The sequence below is a fragment of the Pholis gunnellus genome (assembly GCF_910591455.1).
Source record: "Pholis gunnellus genome assembly, chromosome: 2".
Lineage (NCBI taxonomy): Eukaryota > Metazoa > Chordata > Actinopteri > Perciformes > Pholidae > Pholis > Pholis gunnellus.
Genome location: NC_136536.1, coordinates 16626561 through 16652161, shown reverse-complemented (window position 1 = coordinate 16652161; position 25601 = coordinate 16626561). Strand labels below are relative to the sequence as shown.

General features: G+C 41.7%; 1 protein-coding gene across 6 annotated transcripts in view; it reads right to left on the bottom strand.

The window, feature by feature from the left end:
* kazna (kazrin, periplakin interacting protein a) overlaps positions 1 to 25601 on the bottom strand; it is a 140538-nt gene that overhangs the window by 28968 nt on the left and 85969 nt on the right. For 5 of the 6 annotated variants that reach the window (XM_079177282.1, XM_079177283.1, XM_079177284.1 and 2 more), the window contains one exon: positions 23944 to 24051. In XM_079177282.1, the coding sequence (XP_079033408.1) occupies positions 23944 to 24051 (108 nt within the window). Of the gene's footprint in view, positions 1 to 13058; positions 13285 to 23943; positions 24052 to 25601 lie in introns of those variants that run through there. The other variant, XM_079177281.1, reaches the window with a different exon arrangement.

Genomic DNA, 25601 nt, shown 5'->3' with positions numbered 1-25601 from the left:
CCAAGTCTGCTCTGATTGGCGTTCAAGAAAAATATGGTGCACCTTTGCCGAGACAGCGCTTGATAAACTGACTGGGCTGTCTTATTTCAGTTTGTGGGTTAGTAAGCACTCCAAATACCTAAATGTATGTGCACAAGCACTGAAAAAGTCTGTTTTTCATTTCCCCTCAAAGCTTTCACCATCTTTCACTTACACCGTGAATTACCTTCTATTTTAATGTGTTATGGCATTGTATTTAGTACTTTGAATTACGTGTATTAAATATCATATGTTATCAATACACTCGCCTTACTGAATTGTATGCCTGTCAATGGCCAATTGACTTTTCCATTACGTTAGTTTGTCAGACGTTTGTCCAAAGTGATCGCATTCAACCTCTACAGGAGAGCATAAGAAGGTGTCCTCATATTATATGTGCATCGCTTACGAACAAACAACTAAGAGCATGATCAATCCTACGGCACTTAGAGGACGAGACTGAGGTGGCGACGTGTACATAATATAATGACATATATGTTAACCCAGGAAGTGTAATAGCGCCACAAAACTATCAGTAAAAACATATTATTTATACTATTTCTACACACAAACTGTGCATACTGTACAGGTTGTGAGACGTAGAGAATACGCTGCAGACAAATATATAAATTGGTGGTCTAAAGGGAAAACAGTTTGCTGCCTGATGGTTAAATTTGTTCACTTTGCCAGCATCTATGATAGGACATGCAAGATGAACTGTCATTAGTTAGGAGCGTGAAGGGGGAACAGATATGTTATTGTCTCCTCCAGCTTTGTGCAGGCGAGCATGCACAGTGCTGGAGCTCTCTAGATAAGACAGTCCCAGAGGTGTGGGGGATGGGGGGGAGGGGGCTGAAGACAGCCACCTATTTTTCAACGTCCGCATCGTCTCCAGGTTAGTGAGAAGCATGCATAGCAGCTCCGCCTTACAAATGACAGTCAGAGTGGGAGCCTCCTGATAAGTGCAATCTCCCCTGCAGGACTCCAGCTCATTCCCACAGAGAGTCCTCCATGCAATGTCTGCCATCGTTTGTGAGGCTTATAACTTAGCATGCTTATGTACTGTACATGCAAATTAACAGAATAATCGTATTGCTTGTCTAAGGTATTACATTTTGTCTCACACACACACACACACACACGCACACACACACACACACACACACACACACACACATACTGTATATAGTGTAAATAAACGCATGTTCTTGCTAATTGTCTCTAGTAAGAGTGAAGCCAATGCGGAAGTGTCTTAAACTTGCATTCTCTCTACTGGCCAGCAGGGGGCGACTCATCTGGTTGCAAAAAGAAGTACGATTGTATGGAAGTCTAAGAGAAAATGAACCTACTTCTCACTTGATTTATCGCCTCAGTAAACATTGTAAACATGAGTTTACATCAAGTCCATCAAGTGTTTTTCCTTCAGATTTAAGTCCATACAATGACTTGTGTAACACATCTGGTGCAGAGATTTCCATTGGAAAACATCTCAAAGCACATGTAATGAAAATCATCTGTTTTTATTGACGGAGGGGTCTGGAAGAATGAGCTACCTGAAGTAACTTAATTGCCATAACCCTGAAAAAAGCATTTAAAATAACAGCTTCAATTTATATTATTTGTAAAATAAATGGCTGGTATATATCATTTCTTAAATAAAGGTTTCAGTGAATTTTAAAATAGAATGAAACCCTGAGAGGAAAATAATATAAATTAGATTTTTAGATCATATTCATGAAATCATTTCACACAAACACACAAATGTTACATAATTCACTGAAGGCAGCTGTTTTCAGCTCCACTCAGTCAACTATTAACAACCCTTCTGATCGTAATAACTTCTCTTTCAAAACAGAAAAAAAAGACAAATATGAAAAGAGATGTTTCTGTCAGTGTGTAGGATACACAACATTTGACAGCACAGCGTTGTGTTTCAGTTTTCAGTGGTGTGACTGTTGCCATCACAACCTCTGCACCGGCAGGTATGAGAGGATGTATCAGGGTTGGATGTTTGCCGACTCTCTGCTGTAAGCTCAGCCTTCAACACCACCTGTTCCCCACTGGCTGACAGCTCGTTTTCTGCTCCTAAATGACAGCTTCACATACAGTATGTCTGACAGCACACCGTTTAAGATTGAACTCATAGGACACATCCAGTATTACAGTGTGAGCTATATTTAGATTTTTGGGGAATTTCTTGCCATTATGTCTAATTATCTAAATCAGTTCATCTGGAGAAGAGCCCCTGATTGCACACTAACACTGTGAGGACAAACTACTACAGTAAAGGAGGTTGAAGTTGAATCAGGATGTCACGCTGGAACCTTTAATGAGTGTTTAAAACTTCAATTTCTTTTGGCCACTTGGGGGCAGTGAAAACAAGTTGTGAAGATATCGCCACCTTTGAAGTTGATATGCCAAACTTTAGCAAACAGTTGCTTATTTACACATCTAACAGTTATGGGGCAACATGATCATACTTTTGAAGTCACGTTTTGGGGCATCTGACATTTGCAGGCCTAATATCCACTCTCTCTCTCTTTTAGCTCTGTTTTGGTCTCGACCAACTCCTGAGGGAAAAACCTGGCTCTACAGAGGTTTGCCAGTTAGCTGGTGCTGAGCGGGTAGAGTACAGTGAGGTTTTTTGAGTTTTGTTGCTGAAAATAGCTGCCTCCTGTCATCGAAGACGACAGTGTGAGAGCAGCGAGCCAAAACAGTAGTTACCAGCAGCTAAACAGTGAGTTAAACCTCACTGTAAAGCTCCGTGTAGCCGAGGGGAGCTGCAGAGTCGGGTGAAAGGTTCATCACAACGAGCTAAATAAAGCCATTTACAATAAAATGAAGCAAATACGCCATGATGAGCTAAAGAAACAATCAATATAGAGAAGAAATACATCAAAAAAGGTCTTACTTTGCAGCATTCACTGAAAAAAAACTGGTGTTTGCATTTTCTGCTCCTAACATCCAGAAATACAAAATTGTGACCAGGGAGTTTCTTTAAATAGTACAGGCGTAATGTGTTTCTCCAACTGAAGTCTTATGCAACTGTAAAGTGCCACAGGGACTAAACTGAGGCTAATGACGACTGATCTTTGTCTCCGACTCGATTGGCAAAAAAATATGTGCATTCATTGACCCTCCCTCCATTTCAGCCTCCGTTCCGTTCCAATTCCCTAAACGGGAACGCCAGTTATTATGATTCATCGAAACAGTAAATAAAATCTCCATCCCCGGCCACTGATGTAAATGACAGCTTAAATGTGTGCATTTGCATAATAGCGGCCATGCATCAGCCGACGTGCAGTTGGTACAATGAAATATGAATCTGATCAGTGTCATTTCCTATTTGTATGATTTAAGCAAAATGGCTGAAACTGTCTTCCTAAATAATCCTGCAGCCTTCGTGTAACTGCTTCGGTATGTTAGAGTCATAAAATCGTTCCAACATTCCAGCAGTATTCTGGTTACCCCAAATCTGTCATCTCCTGGACTTAATGGTGCAGAAAACAGATTAAACATTTGAGGAGAAAACGTGCCTGTTTTTCAAAGATGTGGACTTCTTGCTTCTGTGTGTGAACCTATTGACTAAAAATCTACTATTTGTCTTCAAATCTGCTATTTTTCTGGGTCCACAAAGAATATTCAGACATCGTAATCCGTCTATCTCATACCATAGGAACACTTCATGGGCTGTCTCTGTCTGTCTTTGTCTACAGGACTGTCTCAGAAAATTTGAATATTGTGATAATCCCCATACGTGTGATTTAGTTTACTGAACCAAGCTGAGCGTTTTTCAAGGCTCAGGAAACCCTTGCAGGTGTTTCGAGTTAATTAGACGATTCAAGTGATTAGTTGAATACCCTACTAGTATACTTTTTCATGATATTCTAATATTTAGAGATAGGATATTTGAGTTTTCTTAAGCTGTAAGCCATAATCAGTAATATTAAAAGAATAAAAGGCTTGCAATATTTCAGTTGATTTGTAATGAATCCAGAATGCATGACATTTTTGTTTTTTTAATTGCATTACACAAAATAAAGAACTTTATCACAATATTCTAATTTTCTGAGACAGTCCTGTATATGTCACTCTCAGCAGCCGCACAATAACAAATGTGAATTATTCGCATTTCCATCAACTGGTTTGGAGAAAAGAAACTCGGCTACAGCCTAGTTTGGTCAGAAGTGGGCGCTACAGGCTTGATGGCTCCTCCAGTAAACAGAGTAGAAGAAGTCGAGGTAGTGAACGGCAAACAAAACAACTCATTCTACCTCATCTACATGAAAAACATGGAGAGAGGTCTTCAGCAATTTGTTTCAATTAGGCAGGGTTTAATCAGGTCGGGCTTTAATCAGGCTTTCATGTCAGCTATTTTTGGCATCGCTTCATGCTGTCCCGAGACAAAGACAAGCATTCACACGTCAACAGAAACAGCCCTCACTCATGTGAGTTAATCGTTCGCTACATCAGAATTTATTCCACAAAAGCGTTTCCACAATCCATTAAGTGCATCAACAAAGGCAAAATCCACCTCAAATTAAAGTAAAAACCTTTTTTTTCCCCGTAATTGCAAACGTCTTTATGCATTTTACAGGTTTTTATAATGCCATACTTCAGAATTTGCATAAAAATATGTGAATGGAAACATGGCTGTGTCCCTAAAACTTGTCCTGTACAGTTCATCCCTCTTCCAGCTCCTCATTTCCCACTTCTACAACGACAGCAGGACTAGCAACGTGTCAGAGAGTCCGGTGGCCACGCGGCAGCTGGAATTGGACTTGGCTGAAACGGGATTGGAGGTTGAAATTTGTTAGGGAATGACAGTAAGTGTCTAGAGAAGGGACATTTTTAGATTGGTTCTCCATCTGCAGAGTGAGTGGGAGGGAAAGACGGGGTGGGGTTCAATTTTTGCCTGTTACTGGAGACAAAATCAATTAACGGGCCTATTGTTCCCACACAATTCTTATTCAGCCAGCTTGCAGAGGGAGGACATACAGCACAGGCCACAGTATAGAGCAGATAATGGCTGCTACTATATATGATGGGTGCATATACTGTATGCAGGCTTCTTAACAATGTATAAATAATAGAGCAGAGACACATTATGTGTTGTTATATTACTTCAAACTGCAATATAATAACCCATCTGACAAAATCAACACATCATGAGACAGAAGACAAAGTCCAGCGACAGTGCAACATAATCAACTCCTTCACACATACATCCTCATGAAGAATGTTGTTTTCAATGACAGGGCAATGCTGTAAAGAAGTGCAGCATTAGCTGGTTTACGACATCATTTGTCCAGCAAAGATGAATGAGTCTATGTTGAATGCGGAGAATTTTGTACCACGGATGTTCAGGACAAAGGAGCAACCCAAATCAGGAATGTGTTGAATAAAAAAGGGAATGAAAGAGCAGTCGGGGTCAAGAATTTGAGCAGCAAGTGCTTTCATGACGGGAGGATACAGCCCACATCCTCTTGTTTGTTTTGGACTTGGCAACGGAGCCATGGCCCTGCTTGAATAATTACATTCACACTGATTCTCTTTTAAAACACACTGGAGATGCCACGTTGGGTTAAAAGCTTAACCCTCGCCGGCACTCCTTTTGAATATATTTAAGAATAATGAAATCCTTGATTTGAGAACGCTCAAGAAGCCCTCAGATGCAAATGAGAAAAACATTTCTTAGTGATCCATTTTCTAAGTCTGATCTAAAATGCTTGTTCTCTCCAGTGTTTATGACTTAAGAACAGGTGAGAAAAAATGTTTTGCCAGGATAATCTTTCTAAGTTCTGTACCTCTTGTTCTCATCTGTGAAACAGTTGGAGAAAGAAAAATTAAAAAAAAAAAAAAAAGAGTATGGCCAGGTGTTTGTTGTTGTAATATCCATTTCATCCACAAGAGGCTGAAGTGCACAACTACCCCATGTTCTGAATAAGACTAAAAGCATTCATGTTTTACAGCTGAGTTTTAATTTTTCCATGCACTCCAAACACAAGGCATATTGTGTGTTAGCAAGTTATGTAAATTCAAACTCACCTGGACGAAAACATGAATGCTTTTAGTCCGGGGTAGTGGTGCACTTCAGCCACCGGTGGCCGAAACGAGTATTACAACAACAACCAAAACTTGTCATCTGTTTTCATGGATGAAAGAAAAAGAAATTAAGTAACTAAGAAAATCATCCTGGAAAAACTATTGTTTTCCTCAGTTTCACCAAATAAAAAAAAAAAACACATTAAACCCAGGAAAGAAAACAATTCAGATCAGAAAATGGATCACAACATTATTTTTTCTATCTCAATAGCCTATCAGGGCTTCCGTTCTCATGCTAATGTCATCACAATGTTTCTGCAGTTTTATGGAAACATTCTTCTGTCACCAAATAATGCAAATGAAGGCAAACAGATGAGGACAAAAAGCTCCAGTGATGAGACAACGTGTGCACTCAGAGGGCAGCGGTGGGGCTCATTGAACCCTTTTAATAACCCATTTTAATCCTCCCCCAATTCAAAACCTGTACAATGTTACCTATAAGTGCTTCATTACATTACAGTGGTGAAATAAATAAAATAAGCACTGGAATATTGTACTGAATAATTATATCAATATGAATTTTATTTATCTGTAAAAGAATATTCCCTTTTCGCTCCCTACATGCACATGCTTATCTACGACTCGGCTATCTGTGTGACAGAGCAAAGAGCAACAGAGCCAGCACTCCCAGCTAGACTCCTAGAAAATGACAATCCATGAGAATCAGCTGTGTTACTTAAGAGGAAACTACATTCAAGACAGCCTCCAGGCTAATGCACCCGCTCCGACACGGTTCTATTTCCGTGTAATGATTAAATCCCAGGAAGCACATGAATTTCATGGATTTATCCACAATCTTCCATGTTAGAAAATTGACCCAGAGAGGTATTTTAAATGCTATGCACTCAATGGTGTTGTGGGCCTTTACAGACGTATTTCAAGAGCATTACCTTTCAATCTTAAGACTTTTTCAATTTTCTTTCTTATTCAAACTCAGCAGAAATAGACATTTTCATTCATGTGAAACAATTCTGCTACACACACACACACACACACACAGACACACACACACAGACACACACACACACACACACACACACACACACACACACACACACACTCGGATAGGTATGTGCACACCCCCACACATTACTGAATGCATGATGGGATACTGATTCATGTTTGCCCTTTGCAGACATGTATGCAAACAGCAGCCATTATCTGACCTTTATATTCCTAAGGGAATCTGTTTGTGTCCTCAGGACAAACACAAAAAAAAAACTTCACTGGACAAACTGAATTTCAAATGATGATGCACTTCTCAACTTTTCTACTTTGGCTGTAACTTATACTGTCTGGAGATTTGGCCTCCTAAAAGTACCACACCAGTGAATTAAACACATTATGTATACTTTTCAACATTACTTACCATTTAGCAAATGATGGTGCTGCGTTTGACTGATGACTTCCACAACAGCAAATTTGTTTGTCAAGTTACTTCAGGTAATGCACGGATATTTCCAAATCAATCAGCAGTTAGACTGCATTACCACACAACTGTAACACTTGCAAAGATAAATGCAGACGCACTGTGCAAACAGTGATGAATTACACAACTCAAGCTAGTTTCAAGGAATCTGCTTATTGATTTTCATACAGTACAGACATTTATGGAAACCAAGACTTCCCTGGATTGGTGTTCCCCAAAAAAACTCTCTAGAATGCATTTTAAAATTGTCAGCATAAAGAAATATACATGATGAGTAGATGACATGCAAACACACTGATATGGTTCTTTTAATTGGGTTGCAACTGGCTGCCTCTGATTTGAGCTATTTAATATTATTTTAGCGTTAAACACAGAGAGGGAGTGATCGACGACAAGGGTACGAATGAGCCAGAGGGGCAGCAATTGTGAAATGCATCTCTTTCTCATGCAGGTCCTTGCAAAAGTGAAAGCATGTGTGCACACTTTCACATCAGATCCTGAAACACCTCATTCAGGGCAGATTGCCAAAGCATATTTCATAGAGTCTTTCATCTTGGATGAGAAGCAGTAGTCATTAATACAAGTCAGAGTGTGTCTGTCTCCGTCTCGCACACACGCACACACTCATCTTTATGGACCATTGATAGCAAATTCATCAGTGGCTCATGACGGTACTAACGCCTAAGCGCTGACTGATGAAGGCAGCCGGCAGTGTCTGCTCTGTCTGGGAGTGCTTTGCTCTGGATTAGCTAGTCAATTCTCATGAGCAGAACAATCTCCCTGCGTCGCCTGAGGAGATGACAGGGTCACGCCTGATGAAAACGGGGGGAAAAAAGGAAAAAAACACACCTTGCCTTGGAGCACTCCATCACAGAAATCACACTCTAATATTCCGTATTAACGGAGACAGTGATGAAGAGATATTGGTATTCAGGATAACGCATACAGGGATGGATTGCTTGAATTGATGAGCACACCAGTGTGAAGGCAAGCATGTCACCGAAGCTCTTAACATGCCGGCGAATGTTTGGGATGAAAATGGAAGAAAATGACCCGAGGAGCTTCCATGACTGAAAGCTTAAATTGTCTGTTTGGTCTGACATGGCATCCAAAACTAAATATTCAATTAGCGATCATATAAAACAAAGAAAAGCTGCAAATCTGGAGCCTGGTACCAGCGATAGATTTTTTTAGACAATATACAACCTGAATTCCACAGAACTCGAAGGCTGTCGCCGTTAATTCAACATCAAAGACATTTAAATGACGATGTCACTCCCTGCATGACTCCCTCCCTTCCAGCCAGTCAGTGTCCATCAAGTAGTCAACGCTCTAACATCACAGAATCTGACATCCACATGCTGGCAATCCTATTTCATGCTTCAGGTCCTTGGAGTAATGGGGGCTGAACTTGTGCTAGAGTGGGGTTAGAACAGAGCTCGGCAGCGAGCGAAAGAACTTATCAGAGAGAAAGATAAGAACCGTAAACTCGGACGCATTCCACCACGATCTGTGTCCGTTGTCTTAAAACCCTCTAGTGTGTTTATGGGTAGTACCTGCATGGCTGTTCACAGAATGACAAACCTGCAAACAGAGTTCTGGTATGTATAAGTATACTTGATTATATTAATTATAATAATATAATTGACAGTAATCTGTCAAAACAATGTGTTGGTTTTAAAGTCCTTTTCCCATTTTTTATTTGAAAACCACAACCGGTGAGATTCCTGTCGTTCTTAGGCTTCAGATGGACAGATACTCTCGACAGGATTTTGAATTTCTTCGTCACAGAGATTAGCAGTAGAGTTTCCATGAAACTGGAGGACGTGCTGTTCAGGTCATGAGGGACAGACGGTTGAAGTTGGGATAAGATAGCTGATACAATGACGGATGGATAAAGCCTTTAAAACACAACTGAGGGAGTCAGAGACTGCAAATGAGCCACAAAGTGCAGCCCTTCTACAGAAGTGATAATGAGGCTGCAGGCTGGCAACTATTCTCCATTGTGATCTTCTTATTAGGTCCATGCGATTTATCACCCTCGAGTATTTTGTATTAGCACTCATTCAGCTGGCGAATAAATGCTGCGAAAATACACACAGAGCCAATTCTAGGATACTGTAATTGCAGAAATATACACCATTAGCCTATTTGGGGGGGGGAATAACTAATTATGTGTGCATTGCTCTCTGAGTTGGTACCCTAATGCTTTACTTCGGTTCTTCCTCCATATACAAGCTACAGTTTGTGCTTTTCTTCTGGACACCTTTACACCAGACATGATGAGAATGTTAATTGGTTGCATCAGGCCAGGCATTAATTGCTCCTGGTTGTGCTTGATGAGCTGTGCGGGTAAGAACACGTCATTCATTCAGCCATGATGCGAAATAGCATCTTTGCGAATACACAAGCTGTCGACATTTAGCTTGTAACATCCATTTTCCCCGGCTTTTCCTCGTGCTTCCAGTTTATTGTTACACGATGTTAACATCGCGCTATTGTGTTTATCTCATTTCCCCCGGGTGTTTGCTATTAAACATATTGCAAACAAATGAACACTTATTTTCAGAGATTAGTCTTGTTGCGCATGAGTGAGAGCTCTGTTTTGGTGAGAGTTCTCTGTGAGAAGACCAGCCAATCGCTGCACAGAAACCTTATTCAGATTCAACAGCATTATCTTATGGAGGTGGATGAACGGATTAGCAGAGACAGGTAGCTGAGAGGTGTTTGGATGTGTGTGCGCGCATGTGTGTGTGTGTGTGTATATCTGCGTTTGTGTGCATATAGTTGAGAAATGAGCTTTGGTGCCGAAGGCTAACAGTGCTGTTATTTATAGTCCGGGCCAAATGGGAGGGCAGACACCGTGTCACCATGGATACTTCATCAAACTGTGGACTCCACACCTACAGAGTCTGTGTACCTGAATGAGGTGGCTCCTATCAACCAAACAAACCCTTCAGCAAAACCTGCTCTGCTGCCAAAAATAAATACTGCCAGCCAAAAAAAGGCAAACCAAGGTGACAATGATGATCTGGCGGACAGCGTCGAGTGCGGCGGTGCTGAAACAACCCCGGTTGCCTCGCGAGACAGCTAATAAGATCCTGGGATTGAAATATGTAACTAATGGTTATGCAGTTACATTTGTTCCCAGTTTTTTTTTCCGAAATGAGCGGGGATCTGCTGACAGGACAGCTTCAGTAAATAAAGCCGCAAGACTGAAAAGTCTGTCACTGCAAATGTGAGCCACCCTTTCAGAGCAAGTTCTGTCATCCACCCATGTGTATTGGATGAGCCGAGGCGGAATGTGCAGTGTTTGAAAACAGCAGCCGACAGTGGGATGAATCTGATTTGTGACAAAGCAGCCAAATTAATCTTTGGAGTAAATGTGATTAGACGCCAGGGTGTTCAAACAGAGAGAGAGAGAGAGAGATGGAACGTAGTAAAGGCTCCAGTCAGTCCATCCTTATCATAACACAAAATGACTCCACGCTCTTAGAAAGTATTCCCAAATCGGACTCAGCATGCCTCACGGTTATTACAGTTGCGTCATCATTATCCCTGACTTGATTGTGACAGGCGGCTGATCTTCCTCAACTCGTTCCAAATTGTCTTCTGTGTCTGCCAGGACATGAAGAAACTAGCTCGCACCTGAGGGGAGCCGCTTGCTGCATTCACCTGCAGCGCAGTCAGTGAAAGAAGGCAATCAACCCAGCTCGGACCAAACTCCGCTCGAGCAATTACGCCGTCAAAAGCGATCCACGCGCACATCGTGTATCCGTGCGTCGAATGACATACATGCGCGGACGGACATGAGCATGCATTTGGATGCATGCGGGTGAAGGTTCACACCCACAGCCCCTCACGTGATACTGAGTGGGTGTCAGGTCAGTCTGACAGGTCAGTAACAGGCTGCCCAGTGGAAACCAACAAACAGCTTCTGCTTTATAGCCTGGTTCACAGAAGGTGTTAATCCACAGTGTTAAGCCCAGTCTGACATCATATCACTCATCTGGAAACACTACTCTCTCTCTGAGTGACAGCCGCGAGACATAAAGGAGCAATGTCATGCGACATGGTCTGCTGGACAGGCTGGACAGGCAGGCCTGGCAGAGCGGAGGAACTGATGTTTGATGTGAATTTAACACAGAGAACGTCTCCGTTATTCTGCTCGGGGGACATCAACAGCAGGTATGATTACATATAATCTGCTGCTATGGCTACAAGCAATAACGGCCGCATGACTAATGTTTTACAATTTCAGTTTGCAAAGACGGACCGCAAATTAGCTAAACGGTAATCACAGAGGCTGCCACAGAAATGTGAGACGGGAAGGTGAGTAACTGAGCACAATTGCAAATAGATAACCACACCTGGGATAGCAAGGGTTAGGCAAAGTCAGCCATCCATAGCCTCCAGGTGTTTGTTTCGCTTTGAAAGCACTAACTGTGTCACAACCACACCTCAGGGTTAAGCCTGATGGATTTGAACGTGCTTGAAAAACATACAACATTTAGACCAGTTTTACTCCACATTACTGGATTGCTTGCGCATGACATTTATAGAAAACGTAGCAGGTAGCAAACACAGGGTTCATCTGCCTAGTGTGAACTTTTACCTCTGTGTTTGGGCTATACTTAGTCCAAGGTTGAAGGGCAGGTGAAGCACCAGTATAGAGATAAAATGCAGGTATTTGGAAGCCAAACAGCAGAACAGTTGTTCTCAGAATCGCAGCTCTTCTCAGATGTTGTAATTCAATGCTTTTCATTTAAAATAGCCTGAAACCAGTCCGGCTTACACAGCGAAAAATCCCTGTGTGAATGTAGAACATGCTTTCAGGCTAAAAACTGCAACCAGCAACCCCAGACCACAGTGTTTACAATAGAAACAAAACACAATGCCTCTTTACATGACCATGAAAACACTGTTGTTTGGAGACAAACTTAACAAAAACCAAGACTGTGATCTCGTCATTGACAGTTGGCAAACTTCCCTCACAACCTCTGTGCCCAACAGCTGAGGAAAGTGTGAATCACTGCAAGATTTTCCAATCTTTGGATTTTATAGGTCAGAGGTCAGATCCCCATATTAACAGCCACATGGCTCTGCATCTCTACCAGCTCATCCTTTGCATGTAAGTTGGGGAAAGAGTGTCAGCTCACATTAAAGACAACTGGCAGCAGAAAAGCCAGGTAATGGTGGAGTCTCTACTCAACAACTACTCTGAGGTCACTCAGTGCAGGTTAAAGTCTCCCAACGGCTCAGCACTGAAAGAGGTGACTGACTGCCTGACCCATATTCAGACATGACTCTCGCCAACACGTGAACATGTCACCCTTAATGCCAGATAGCAAAACACGTCTCCTCTTCTGGGATCTTTAGTCCAGATCGACACTGAAGAAGCCACCTTTGCCGTGTCACTATTTCAAAGTGCAGGACTGAAACTCGCCTCATACTATCGTGTAATAAAGCCGCTGCACTTGTCTTTTCCACTCACTCACTCACTCACCAGACTTTCCCTGCTCCCCGTCTGACTTCATCCCCTCCTCCGAGGGGAGTTTTCCAAAGGATTCCAGGATTCCAGGATCTGTCAGGTGTTTGCTGGAAACTTTCAGGAAAGACATAAAGACTCCAAACTCCCCCAAAAAAACTTTCTCAAGCGGTTTTCACTCAAAGCACATCCATTTCTTCAAACTATTTTCCCAACTGAAACCAAGCTGACACCAGGAAATACATCCAGGAGCTGCCGCTGTGTCTTTCCCTCTGCGAGTGTACCTGTTCAAGGCGACTCCCACGGCTTCAATGATACAGTACACTGGTCCCCTCCCCCTCAACTCAAATGGTTTACTAGGTAAGGAGGAGGAGCTCAGCGGAGCTGTCACAATGATTTTCCCACATTACTCAAACATACACACAGACATGCACACGCACGCACACACACACACACACTGATGAGGGGAGGAGCCCAGACTGGGTGCGGGCTTCCAGGCAGGTGAGCGTCAATGTGTGTGTAGTGTAACACCGGCAGGCAGCGCAGCAACAGGTCTGCCAGCTGTTGACTTGCCTGAGGGTCTCAGTAACCCAATACCATTTAAAACAGCACCTGTGGTATCATGAATACCTTGAGCTCCATTAAAATGACCACGGCAGCTCGAAACGCTTGCCGAAGAAAGATACTGTGATGTTTGTTCTTATCATAGTCTGCATTTATGATCAGCCGGTGAAACACTTTGTCATTGATGTGTTTGTTTGTTTGTTTTCTCGACGCATCGACCCAAATTCTTTGAGTAACTTGAACAAACTACAGTAAGGTGGAGTCATAAAGAGTAAAGTAAGCCAAAGCTCCACTATAATGGGTGGATTAAGAAGTACAACCAGGGGATACACACAGGATATTGTTATCATTCAGTGGATTAAGATATAGCTCACCTGTAAATTGAAATAAAGTGGATATGTTTTCACTGCTTTGTAAAATGTATCTTTTAAAGCCTTCTTCATTTTAGTTTAATTAAATCTTTATATCTCTGGATGGCATGGAAAGTAAGCAAACAGACTTTTACTATTAGTGCAGGCTCAGGTTCTCGCAATCTCTGTATGCTTGTTTTATTCAACCTTCCCTGCAGTGATAGTAGTCCGAGGCAGGCAGCTGAATGAGGGATTGGTGACGCGTGCGTAGTCATACAGAAGAAGATCTGATTTTAAACAAAGGTGATAAGCCATATGCGTTTATTAAAGTTTATTAATCTGCCTGCAAGGACAAAGATAAAACCTCTTTAAATAAAAAGAATGATGAGTATGAGTTAGAGTATAAATCTTATCTCTACAAGTAAAGTGCATGTAAAGAATTAGTCATAAAAAGGGCAAAACAGCATTATAAAAGACTCATCAAACACAGATTGAATTGTATCTTGATTTGGTTTCACTTTCATGCTTTTAATCATTTTAGAATAAAGCATTGTTCTCCGCACAGCCTTTGTGTGCCAACATGAATATTATCAGGGAATATTATTATAGATAATTCTTACTTTATCAGGTGAGGTCACATTCAAATGGAACAATTTATTATCTTTAAAAACAATGTGAATTCCTCTATATTTACATTCAATACATTGGCCACACTGCCGGTGTGCTGGTGCATAAAATACAATGAGTCCACCCACGGGGAGCAACAGGAGCTCTCACTGGACTCCTGGTGGCTGAGTCCAAATCCTCTCAAGCTTTAATAATCAATGAGGCCACGTTAGACTCGTCTAGTCTCAATATGCCTTTAGAACCTGCCTCCATAAAAGCGTGGCAAAACAATGCAGGATGGGGATGTACATTAAATTATGTGTGTATTAATTCATGAACAGTAATGAACTACAGAACTATGCTGAATTACATGGTTCATTGGAGCCTTCATAACTCCCCACTGACCAGAAAAGCATGTTCCAGACTCAACGATGGCAAATCACAAACTCGGCAACAAACTCAAATTGATGAAGTTGTTGTTGTTGTAAATCTAGCTGATGTTGGTATCAAGAGGCCATGTGCACACTTCAGTACAATGCACCTACATCACAAAAGTGTCAATCAATTGCTATGCCAAAAACCTTGATTGGGTTCTCTGCAGAGTTGAGAATCACTCAATGTGCCACCCCTCACTCTGAGACAATAAAGCAGCTCAGGAAAATAATCTATTGTCACCATGCATAATGGACAATGTGAGAAAATTGAATACTGCCTACTCAAAGGAGTGTTTGTGGCCCATGCAGGCCTGAACCTTAACTGCTATGCAGCAGATTAAAAGCTGAAGGTACAGGCACAAGATGACAGGGAGAGGCTTAGTGTTGTGAACATGTGAGTGCATGTGGAAATATGATGATTTCACATCATGATAACACCCAAAGGATGCCCAGCAGAAAGCAGGGAGAGAGCTGCTGAGCTATTTTGTACTACACAATTGGAATCCAAGCATTGATTTTGATTGGACCTTATTTCCCTCTTACAGCTTTTTCTTGAAATTGTTACAAAATGCCCTTTAATGCCAGTGAAGAGGATGGCTGCAGTGGTTATATTGCCTAAAATGAACATCATGTGCCTCTGCCTAGTACCGCTTGGTTTAAGATTACAAATCCAAGAATGAGACTTGACTCAGCAATTTGGAGAAAAGACACTCAGAAAGAGAATAGAAATATAATAGTGCCATTTATCCATGTGAAGCCGTGGATTGTAAAGTTGTTTAAAGAATCGTGCTGGTCAAATTGTCTGCTGCAAGCGAGATGATTGCATGGCAGTTCCCTAAAAGCTGGATGCTCGGGAACGAGGTAATTTTATGACAATGGAGATTTACCATCTAAAACGAGGTCATGCTACAGTAGAAAGATGCCAATATGAACAGCATTGTGGGCTACCATGCTCCCATCTGTGCAAAAGTTGATATATTTGACATTTACAGTAACTCACAAGCAATGTACATGGGGCCACATTACCACACTATGCTTGCTTGCTCAGTAGATGGCAGACTACAATATATTAATTGTGCTACTCTTGCTCCAGACCTGTTGGGACATGGTAGCTACAGTGTAAGGTAACTAGGAAGTGGCCCAGCTGCGGCTCAGGCTCAGACACTTATGAAGATGAAGTGCTAATCAGTGGGTCTGTTGGGTTTCCTAATTAAAAGAATGTTCTTGGCAAGCGCTGGCTATTTACACTACATTAAGACAGCATCAAATTACACTACAGGGACACACGGCTCGAAAAGAAAAAAAAGGTTAGGTTATTTAAGGTAAAAGGCAATTTTGCTGAAATTGCGGACGCTTACCTTGTATGATGCAACATCACACACAAGCACACACACACACACACACACACGTTTCTAATTTCTGGGATGCCTGGCAGTGATGAGCTCAGAGCACTATCCCTTAAATGAAAATCAATGGAAGTAGGCAATCTCTCTCTCTCTCTGTCTGCAGTCAGTTTACACAACACCTCAAAGGACAGACACACTGCCAAGAAGACGTCAAGCTTTCACTGTTTATGTGAGAGAGGAGTGAGAGTAAAACAGACTAAGAGAGAAAGATTTGAAATTAGTTGAATGCATGAGAGTGTGTGTGTGTATAAGTGTGTGTGTGTGTGTGTGTGTGTGTGTGTGTATGAGCATGAATGGTCAACTTTTTATCGCTTCAGCTCCTTTCTGCTTGTGAACAATGTGGTGTCCATCTTTTTTATTGCCCTACTTTACAACACAATGCACGTGTTAACGGACACCGTCTTCTCATAAATTCACACTTTCCCGTTTCCCTGTTGCCAAGATTCTTTTCTCAACGCTGCATCTTGCACCGCAAAACTTTTAAACAACCTCTGTATGAAAGATCAGCCCACGAGTCACAGTGAACTGGTAGAGAGAAGAAACTGTGAAGATGACAGATTAGAAAGAAAGTCGGTCCGAACAGAAATATATTATTACCTACATCACAAAAAAATGGAAGGAGGGAAACGTCGCGGTCATGTAGTTGTTATGGCAGTAAAGTGCAAGAGATGTCCCAATCTCACACAGCAGGAAACTGCTGTAATGTTCACTGTTCACTTGGTCACCGGCAAGTACAGTTTTCTGTTCTCTAAGATTCAGTGTGGATTTGCATTTGAACGCAGAGATATCGTCAACATTATGTCTATTGTGGAATCATGGACTGCGTTAGAGCCAAGGAAGACCTACAGAGTGCTACTTCAGCCTCGGTAGCTGTTGGGTGCAAAGCAGCTCAAAAACGTCCTTATTTTTGTTACGTTTCCAACAGAGAAAATGGCATTCCGAAATATGTGCAGAGTATGTTATAACCGAGCAGTCTTTACAGTGTAGATTCGACAGGGTTTTTGCCGACTCTGATATTCAGCCGTATTCTTCTGGAAAGAGGCCGCTCGAGGCTGAAGCTGTGGCAGGAAGGACGCGTCCGGCGGTGACCATCCAGAATCTGAGCTGCCGAGAGCGAACACCGACTGGTGGAGCCTTCGCTCAAATTGCCCTCCGATGCCAACAGAAACTGAATCATTCTGCTGTAATGAATGTCAGCGTGGGCAGTTTTTGTTTGCTGCCAGAGAGAGAGAGCGAGAGAGAGAGACGTGTGTTGCCTCACAATGTATGAAAAGTTGTTATCCTCACTCAGACACAGGTGTGCTGCAGACCTTCTCCAGAGACACACTTGAGGAAACCGGCATGCATATTTGGGAAGATTAGGAAGACTTTTACTTGTAATGGATTCCTTTTTTTTTCTTCCTACTTTTACTCAAGTAAAAAATCTGAGTAGCCTACCTCTTCCACCTTTGGAGAAAACGTAATACAAATGAGGAAGTCTAGTTAGAGTCACACATTCATGAGTTTCAGGGCTTATCAGGTGTCAAACACTGCAGAGCAATTTATAATACTCTGGAAAGTAGTCGGACCATAAATCATGACATCCTCCCTCGACAGTTGCGAGGTTTCAAGGCATTCTACCTGAAATGTGTCCTAGCACACATTTGTGCCGCTAGACAAAGTTGCATTAGGTTGCTGCAAAAGTAGACCCATGTTTCTGCCTATGACGCGTCAGTACATACATTACCTAAGTGGGTCACCTGTGGATAGCTGCAGCGGTAAAACAAGGAATGTTGAGGTCCTGGATTGGATTTGCTAAGACCTTCAAGAGGATGTGTCCCATAACCCCCCCCCCCCCTCTACTCTTTTAACTCAGGCAATCCACATACATGGGGAGGGTGCGTCAATGTTGAAATGTCAACTTCAAGTATATTGTTCTAAATGAGACCTAAGGCTGTGCAACCATATATTGTTGATCTGTGAGTCTTAAAATGATCCTTTCTGCACTTTAACTTCTGCACTTGGACTCTTTTGCTTACTCGCCTGGATTTGCATACTTCTGCTACTTCTTCTCCGCTCAATACTACTACTGCTGTGCATCCTATATTCCTACCTCAGACCGGCTCCTCCAAGCCTTCGTCTCTTCAGTCAGCTAAGTTAATTTCCTCTCTATTCTGCCACCTTCCAACCTTCTTCTTCCTTAATCAGTGAAAAGGAACCGGCAGCCACCAGGTGCCACTCAGCTCCCTTCCAGATCTGGCAGCTCCGACAGCCAACGTCCCTCTCCACCATCGTCTCCGCTGCCAATTCAGTACTGCCAGACGCCAGAACAGATTAGCTGCCCGTGGGCCTTTTAACAGCCATTTGAAGGGTAGGCAGACGGTATTACAACCAGTGACCGGTGGTACCAGTTGGCGGTTTGCCTTGTGTCAAGGCTCCAAGGTGGAATTCACAAATAGAAAATACACCTCTAGTAGCACCTTGGCGCAGTGCTGCGCGTGGGTGTAAATCCAAAACCTAACGAGGTGTAAGTGAAAAATTTTGAATGGTTCTGGAAAACACAATACATAATGACACGGAGAATTCCGTTTCCTCCAGAGTGCTTTTAGCAAAGTGCATTACTGTAAAACATGGATCTGATAAGTTTTTTAGTGCATTGATTAAAAGGAACAGCAGCAAAGCAGCACTATGTCTATTCTGGATGTTTGATCTCCTCAGGGTGAGCACAGACACCCTGTTAAGCTAAGTTATTTCTGCTTGGATCCACAATCTTACCTTCTTGGTCACTTTTAGTTCATTATACTGATACTTTACCTTAACCACTGGTGCCCAACAGTAAGTTCTTGGGGTTAGGTTGGGTTTTACGGATCAATCAGGGGTTGTTAAAATAACAGGTTTAAATTTCAAGAAAACATGAAAGATACTTGAATTCTATTTTAAACAATGTTGTACTACTGTACCGTGTATTTGTGTTTATACATCTTTTGAAAAACATACAACTTAAGGCAATATACTAGGTTCAGCCGAAGTGGTTTAATTTTATGCAATTCTATTTAATGCATAAAATGTCCACTCAACAAGGTATTATATTTTTAAAAAGTACACGTACAGATATATATATACACACACATTTACTTTTTTTTACTTATTTGACAGTCTTGTCTCAAAGTACATTTGCATCACCAGCGGTTTGAAGGCTTGCTGAGCTATCAGACGAAGGTCACTGAATGCACATTTGCTGTTTCTGGTTCATTTACTAGAGAAAAACAAGAATTTCAGAGAGTCTGAGACCTGGTGATTTTGAATGCATTGATAGTACACGTCACACACATTCAGCTTTGAAGTGGGCACATTGCTTAGCAACTTTCACTGCAATAAGATGAATCAAGACACGTAGCGTGCTGCGCTGACCTGTGCTTCAACTTCTATTCTTTCTGCAGTCTTATGAAACTTATATAGTAAAAAAAGCCTTGATTGATTAATTGAACAGCACAGCTCCAGATCTAAATTTAGACCACGATGTAGTACGTGGCAAAATGAAATGTAACACTTTCATGAAAATGTATTTATATATACCTGCCTCCGAAAGAATTCCAAAAGAAGAAGAGAGAAGAAGAAAACAGCAAGAACATTTAGAAAAAGGCTCAGGGGAGACAACTTGTCTGATGTTTTAGTGCATCCAAATGTTGCACACAGACACAAACCGACACACACTCACGTGTACTGTACCCGCACACTTTTAGGAACAAGTAATGTCTCATTTGATGACTGTTCAAATGAAATATTAAATCCAGACCTCTTGAAATCCACTTTTTGACTTTTCGACCATTGAGTCCCGCTTGTCAGCAGCCTTCTTTAATGAAGCAGTTTGAGAGTGGCAGACGGCAGATAATCAGACCGCTGCTCTGCTCCCTTTGTCAATACCAACCTCTCAGTGGTCTTTAATAGAAAAGCCAGAGGACAGAGGCACGCCAGCACACAAGGAACCCCTTTGTCTATGAACATTGCCGCACATTTAATGATTCAAATCTGATCTTTAAGACGACAACACAAACAATATCCAGTTTTTTTGCGTTCTTGCATAGTTAAATAATACGAGCCACATAAAAAAAAAACAAGTCTAACTAGCAACGAGCAGCCATCGTGTCTGAGCATTTCTGAGTGGCTATTTGTGAAGTGTGTAAATTACAGTGGAGAGGCCTGTATATCGTTGCTGGAGGCAGTTTGAGTGCCATTCTCCCCCTGGCTATAAGAGGACTTTGGTGGGGGCAGCGCATGAGAAAAAAATGGAAGTGCTCAGCAGAGACCACTTCACACATGCACCCACACACACACACACCATCACATGCTCTGTTTCCTTATTGCTCTTTTGTTCATTTCTGTCGTCTTTGTCCTCCCCCCTTCACGATGTGATTTTCTCTCATTAATCAAGATACATTCGCAGGCAATAATATGTCCTTAAGCAATCTCTCACCTCTTCCTCCTCCTCACGGTGCTATCCCCCCCCCCCCCCCCCCCAGTTTTCCTCTCTTTCCCCCCTAAGCCTATTTTTTTCTGGGTGCCCAGTTTTACTTCTTTGCACTGACCCTCCTTGCTGAATCAGCCCACATGCCAAGCTTCATCCAGCTAGTGATATCATTGCCGGTTAATGTGCAGAAGCAGCGCCTGTCTCTGTAATGATACAGTGCTCGCTGCTAATGTTTGTTTCCCCTCTCCTTCCCTGTCTCTCTCTCTTACTGCAGACCTGAGATGAATTTGCTGATAACACAACTGCTCAGTTCCCTGTTCTCATTTTGGATGAAACTTGTGGTGGTATACAGTACGTGGCCTTGTCTACTGCAGGGGTTGTTGGTGTGTGTGTGCATGCGTTTTTTCCTGAGTCTGCACATTTACAGCACCCAGGAAAAAGAATCACAGATCTAATGCAGCAGCTGGTTCGGCTGACAGAGTGTGTGTGTGTGTGTGTGTGTGTGTGTGTGTGTCCACGTTCAGACATGTTCATTTTAAAAATTTGCTTAAAACTAAACTCATCAAGTACAGCATCTGCCCTCTTGACTTCCTAATTGCCCCCAAACACCAAAACGCTTTCAGCATGTTCTGTGATTTCATCAGCTGGATAGAAAAAAGATGACTCAGCAGTGGTGGTAGTAGTGCTGACATCTTGTACTTACGTAAAAGTAATAATACCACAATGAAAAGAAAACAAACCATTACAAGTATTTGACAAAAAATGTCAAGTAAAATCTACTTCAAATATAAAGAGTGCTGATTATGCAGATGGTCCCATTCGTATTATTGGAATATTACCGATTCATTGACATGTAATTATAACAACGTTATACAGTGTTGGGTAATCTATTGATTTGATCTATAACAACGCAAAATATATAAACTGATCACATGTTTTACATATAACATGTCAAACTGAAAAGTAAGTAGTAACTATTGCTGTAGTAGAGTAAGGAGTACAATATTTCACACTGAAATGTAGTGTATAAATGATCACATAATGCAAATAATCAAGTAAATTACAACTACCTCAAATTGTACTTGAGTGGAGTACTTGAGTACTTACTTCAAACCTGTTGTCATACGTATGTGGGAGACTACCGATCTGCAAAAAGTCTGCAACACTGTTTTTCAAACGACTTGTGAGAACATTCAGTATCATCGCGACATCGACAGACGCTAACAGGAGAGAGGAGAGATCTGGCAGCCAAGCAGATCCCTATGCAGGACACTCTAATGAGGAAAGGGCCCCTGGGGCTCCTTGGGTGACACTAGAGATCCATAGTGGAGCTGGCAGCCTTACAGGATCCACAGTCCAAGAGATGTGTTTGTACTGGTGCCATCAATAGCTACTTTGATCCTCTCTACAAGACTCTAACTCCTTGAAAGTAGCTTTTGTCATGAAAAGGCTGGAACATGGAAACAGGCTAGAGATGAACGACTGTAACTGTGTTTGTTTGGAGAGCTGATGACGCCTACGTGAGACCCGTCTGACCACCCAGTCGGACAGAGTCTGGCTGAAAAGTGAATAGGCTGCTTTCTGGGGATGGTTCATGAGAGCGAACATGAACAGCAGAATTGTAAACAGCGATGACTGTGAAACGTGATAGTATTCACTGTTGACAGGGACATATTGTTGCATCATTTTACAGGAAGGCATGAAGGCATGAATGCATTAAAAGTAAAACCAATAACAATTCAGATTGTCCTCATGAAAGCCACTAGCTGCAAGCCATGACATACTGTAAACTACAGAGGTCAGCTCACTGAATTTAAGTATTCTCCAATGAATTTGCACGGTCTATATTACAAAATGTAAACAGCTGGTGGAAGATTATAATGTGGTTATAGGAGAGTGGACCTGAAACCATGACAACATGTGGGTGCAAATTGACCAGTCAAACTAATTTGAGAGTTATGAAACGCACAGAGGGAACTTTTACTGGAAACTTTGTTAAACAGCTTTGAATTGTGGTTGTTTCTTAGGTTATGTTATCTGTCATATAAACGTGTATTCACTAATTATAGGATAAAGTTTAAACTGAACACACAGCAGTTAGTTCAAATTTCCATCCAAGCATGCAACAAGAGGCCAAAACCGCAAGAATACAAACTGCACAGAGACGTAAACAAACAGTTGTCAGTGATTGCTGTGTCCCTGGTTTAAACGTGCAAACAGACTGAAGGAAGAAGCCGCTTTTGTCTGATTAGTTGAAAAGCTGTCTTGTGATGTTTTTTAAACACGAAACTCGCTGGGTTCATTAGCAGCCAGATGTTGTATCCCAGGCAGTCCTCATTAGCTAGAATAACATGTGTACTGGAAGCCCGTTGTAACAACAACAGGTACAAGCAGCAAATGCTGAGAAGGGAGAGGAATTGATGCAAAAGGTGCTTCTATTAGCTCTTCTTGCGCTCATGTATTACGTCTTTGCACCTACAAATGTCTGTGTATAATATGCTGTATCAAAGGTAGAAGAAGTACTCAGATCTTGGACTTAAATAAAAGTAGAAATACCATCAATTTAAACTACTCTAGTACAAGTAAAGGCCCTGAGTTCAAAATGTTACTTAAGTAAAACTATAGTTCAAGCATACTGTTTAAGCAGAATGGGTCCTTTCACAATGTTGTATTATTATAGATTGTACTGCATTTTAATGTTGCTGTCCAAATCCAATTAGATTTGTTGTACTACTAGGTAGATTATTACTGCAATACTGCAATAGTACTGCATCATATCATATCAGCGTCACATATTTAAAGGTAAAAAGTGTCAAACTCAAATTCAGTGGAGTAAAACATGCAATATTTGCCTATTAAATGTAGTGGATTAGAAGTATAAAGTAGCATAAATACTAAAGCAAAGTACAAGCAAGTTACAATTGTACTTAGTACAGTAGTTGAGTAAATGTGCTAAGTTACATTCTACCACTGGTATCTTCAATGCATATATATATATATATATGCCTCAACATCCTCCCATAGTGACACTGCAGGAAAACACTTTTAATGAATAAGTCGACCAGCACTGGTTCAACAGAACAGTCCAGGTCTAACCTTTGTCCAGCGAAGCGTCCGGAGAGTTGAAGTCCATTAGACTGCTGATTTCAGTCTTGTAGCAGAGGTCAGTGGCTGACGGCTTCTGCCTCGGGTGGGAAGAGGGATCTGTGTGAGAAAAACAAATGACAACATATTGAAGGAATTTAGAGAGGTGAAAATACTAAATCATTTCAATAAGTACAAAGAGAAAGACATTCTGAAATAGAACGCTCACAGATTACCGCTGTTGGGATCTGGCAGGAGCGTGTTTGGTTATTAGCAAGTGTGAAGTCCCAACGCTGTTAATTTGTGTTTCTGTGAGTGAATTATGTTTGTTGACGCATGAAGAAGTGCAACTAGAGCTTTAAAATGTGTTTCTAACAATAATTGGAAATCACTATGGAGACAGCAATAGCCAAAAGGGGAAAGAGCACAAAGGGCTGTGTACATCAATTTGCATGATAATGCTGCTGTAATAAAGTCGTCATAAGAGTAAGTTTACCTCTCTTCAGAAACAAAATGATTAATGCAGCACAACACACATCCCTTTCAATATACACCCAGAATGCATTACTCCTCACTAACATGCACTAACTCCACAGAGGCTGACCATTCATCGACACAGCTCCGAACACCCCGCTGTAGCAAAAGCATACAAGCCGAAACACACATGCGGGTGCACAAACACAATCGCTACTTTAAGAGACTGATGCGTATAAATATTAGCATTTTTATGACCAAAGTGTGATTTGATTTCGGGTAGGGTTCAGTGGTTTCTAATGTGGTTCTGGCCAGCCTCACCAGTGGCACGTAGCGAATGCATATTGAATGCGTTGCTCCAGGTCAACTCACATAAAAAGTTTATGCTAAAATGACTTTGTCACTTCAACATTTGCAGTCCGTTTCTGCCGTCCTCCCATCCCAGCCCTGCACACAGATGCTTTTTTTTTCCCAAAGTAAAATTCACAAAAGGTCACAAGTGTCACTTCTTGAATAGAAGTAGTCACTGGCTGGCACAATTGCTCAAACACAGTTAAATTCACATTCCAGCAAACTACATCTGTTCAACTTCACTTTTCAACCTCTGCTCCTCTCCTTCTCCTCATCCTCTTCCTACTCATTCTGCCATCAGTGTACCACTCGAGAACTACGGCGCTGTGACCGGGTGAATTATTTGCATTTGTGGAGCTCAAATGTGTCTGGGTGAAGAGCACTAAGGCCTCGGGGTGGTGCTGTCATTATGGCGAGATTAATCTTCTTGTCGAGACGGACTCCATAGGGCTATTAATAACAGCCTGGCAGTCTGTCCACACCTAACGTGATATTAAGAGCACATGAGGGCTGTTTAAAAAAATAAAACTGTACATAATATTTTGCCGACCCAACTGCAAATCTATAATTTTTCAAGCTTGCCCCTTTGGCACCAGGAACACAGCTTTTGAATAATGTTGAAATTCACAGTGCATACTTATCTGCTAGCTTCAAGCTGCCGCTGCCCAATAGCCTCATGAAAATGTTTTATCTTCCCTGCATCCTACCCTTGACAGGTCCTCAGCAACACTTCGAAACTTATCGAGGGAAGAGGGGGGATGAGAGCGGTGGAATAGATGCAAAGGAATAAGTAAGCCATGATGGTTGCTTCTAGGGGGTGGAGGGAAAAGCAGATATGGAGGCGA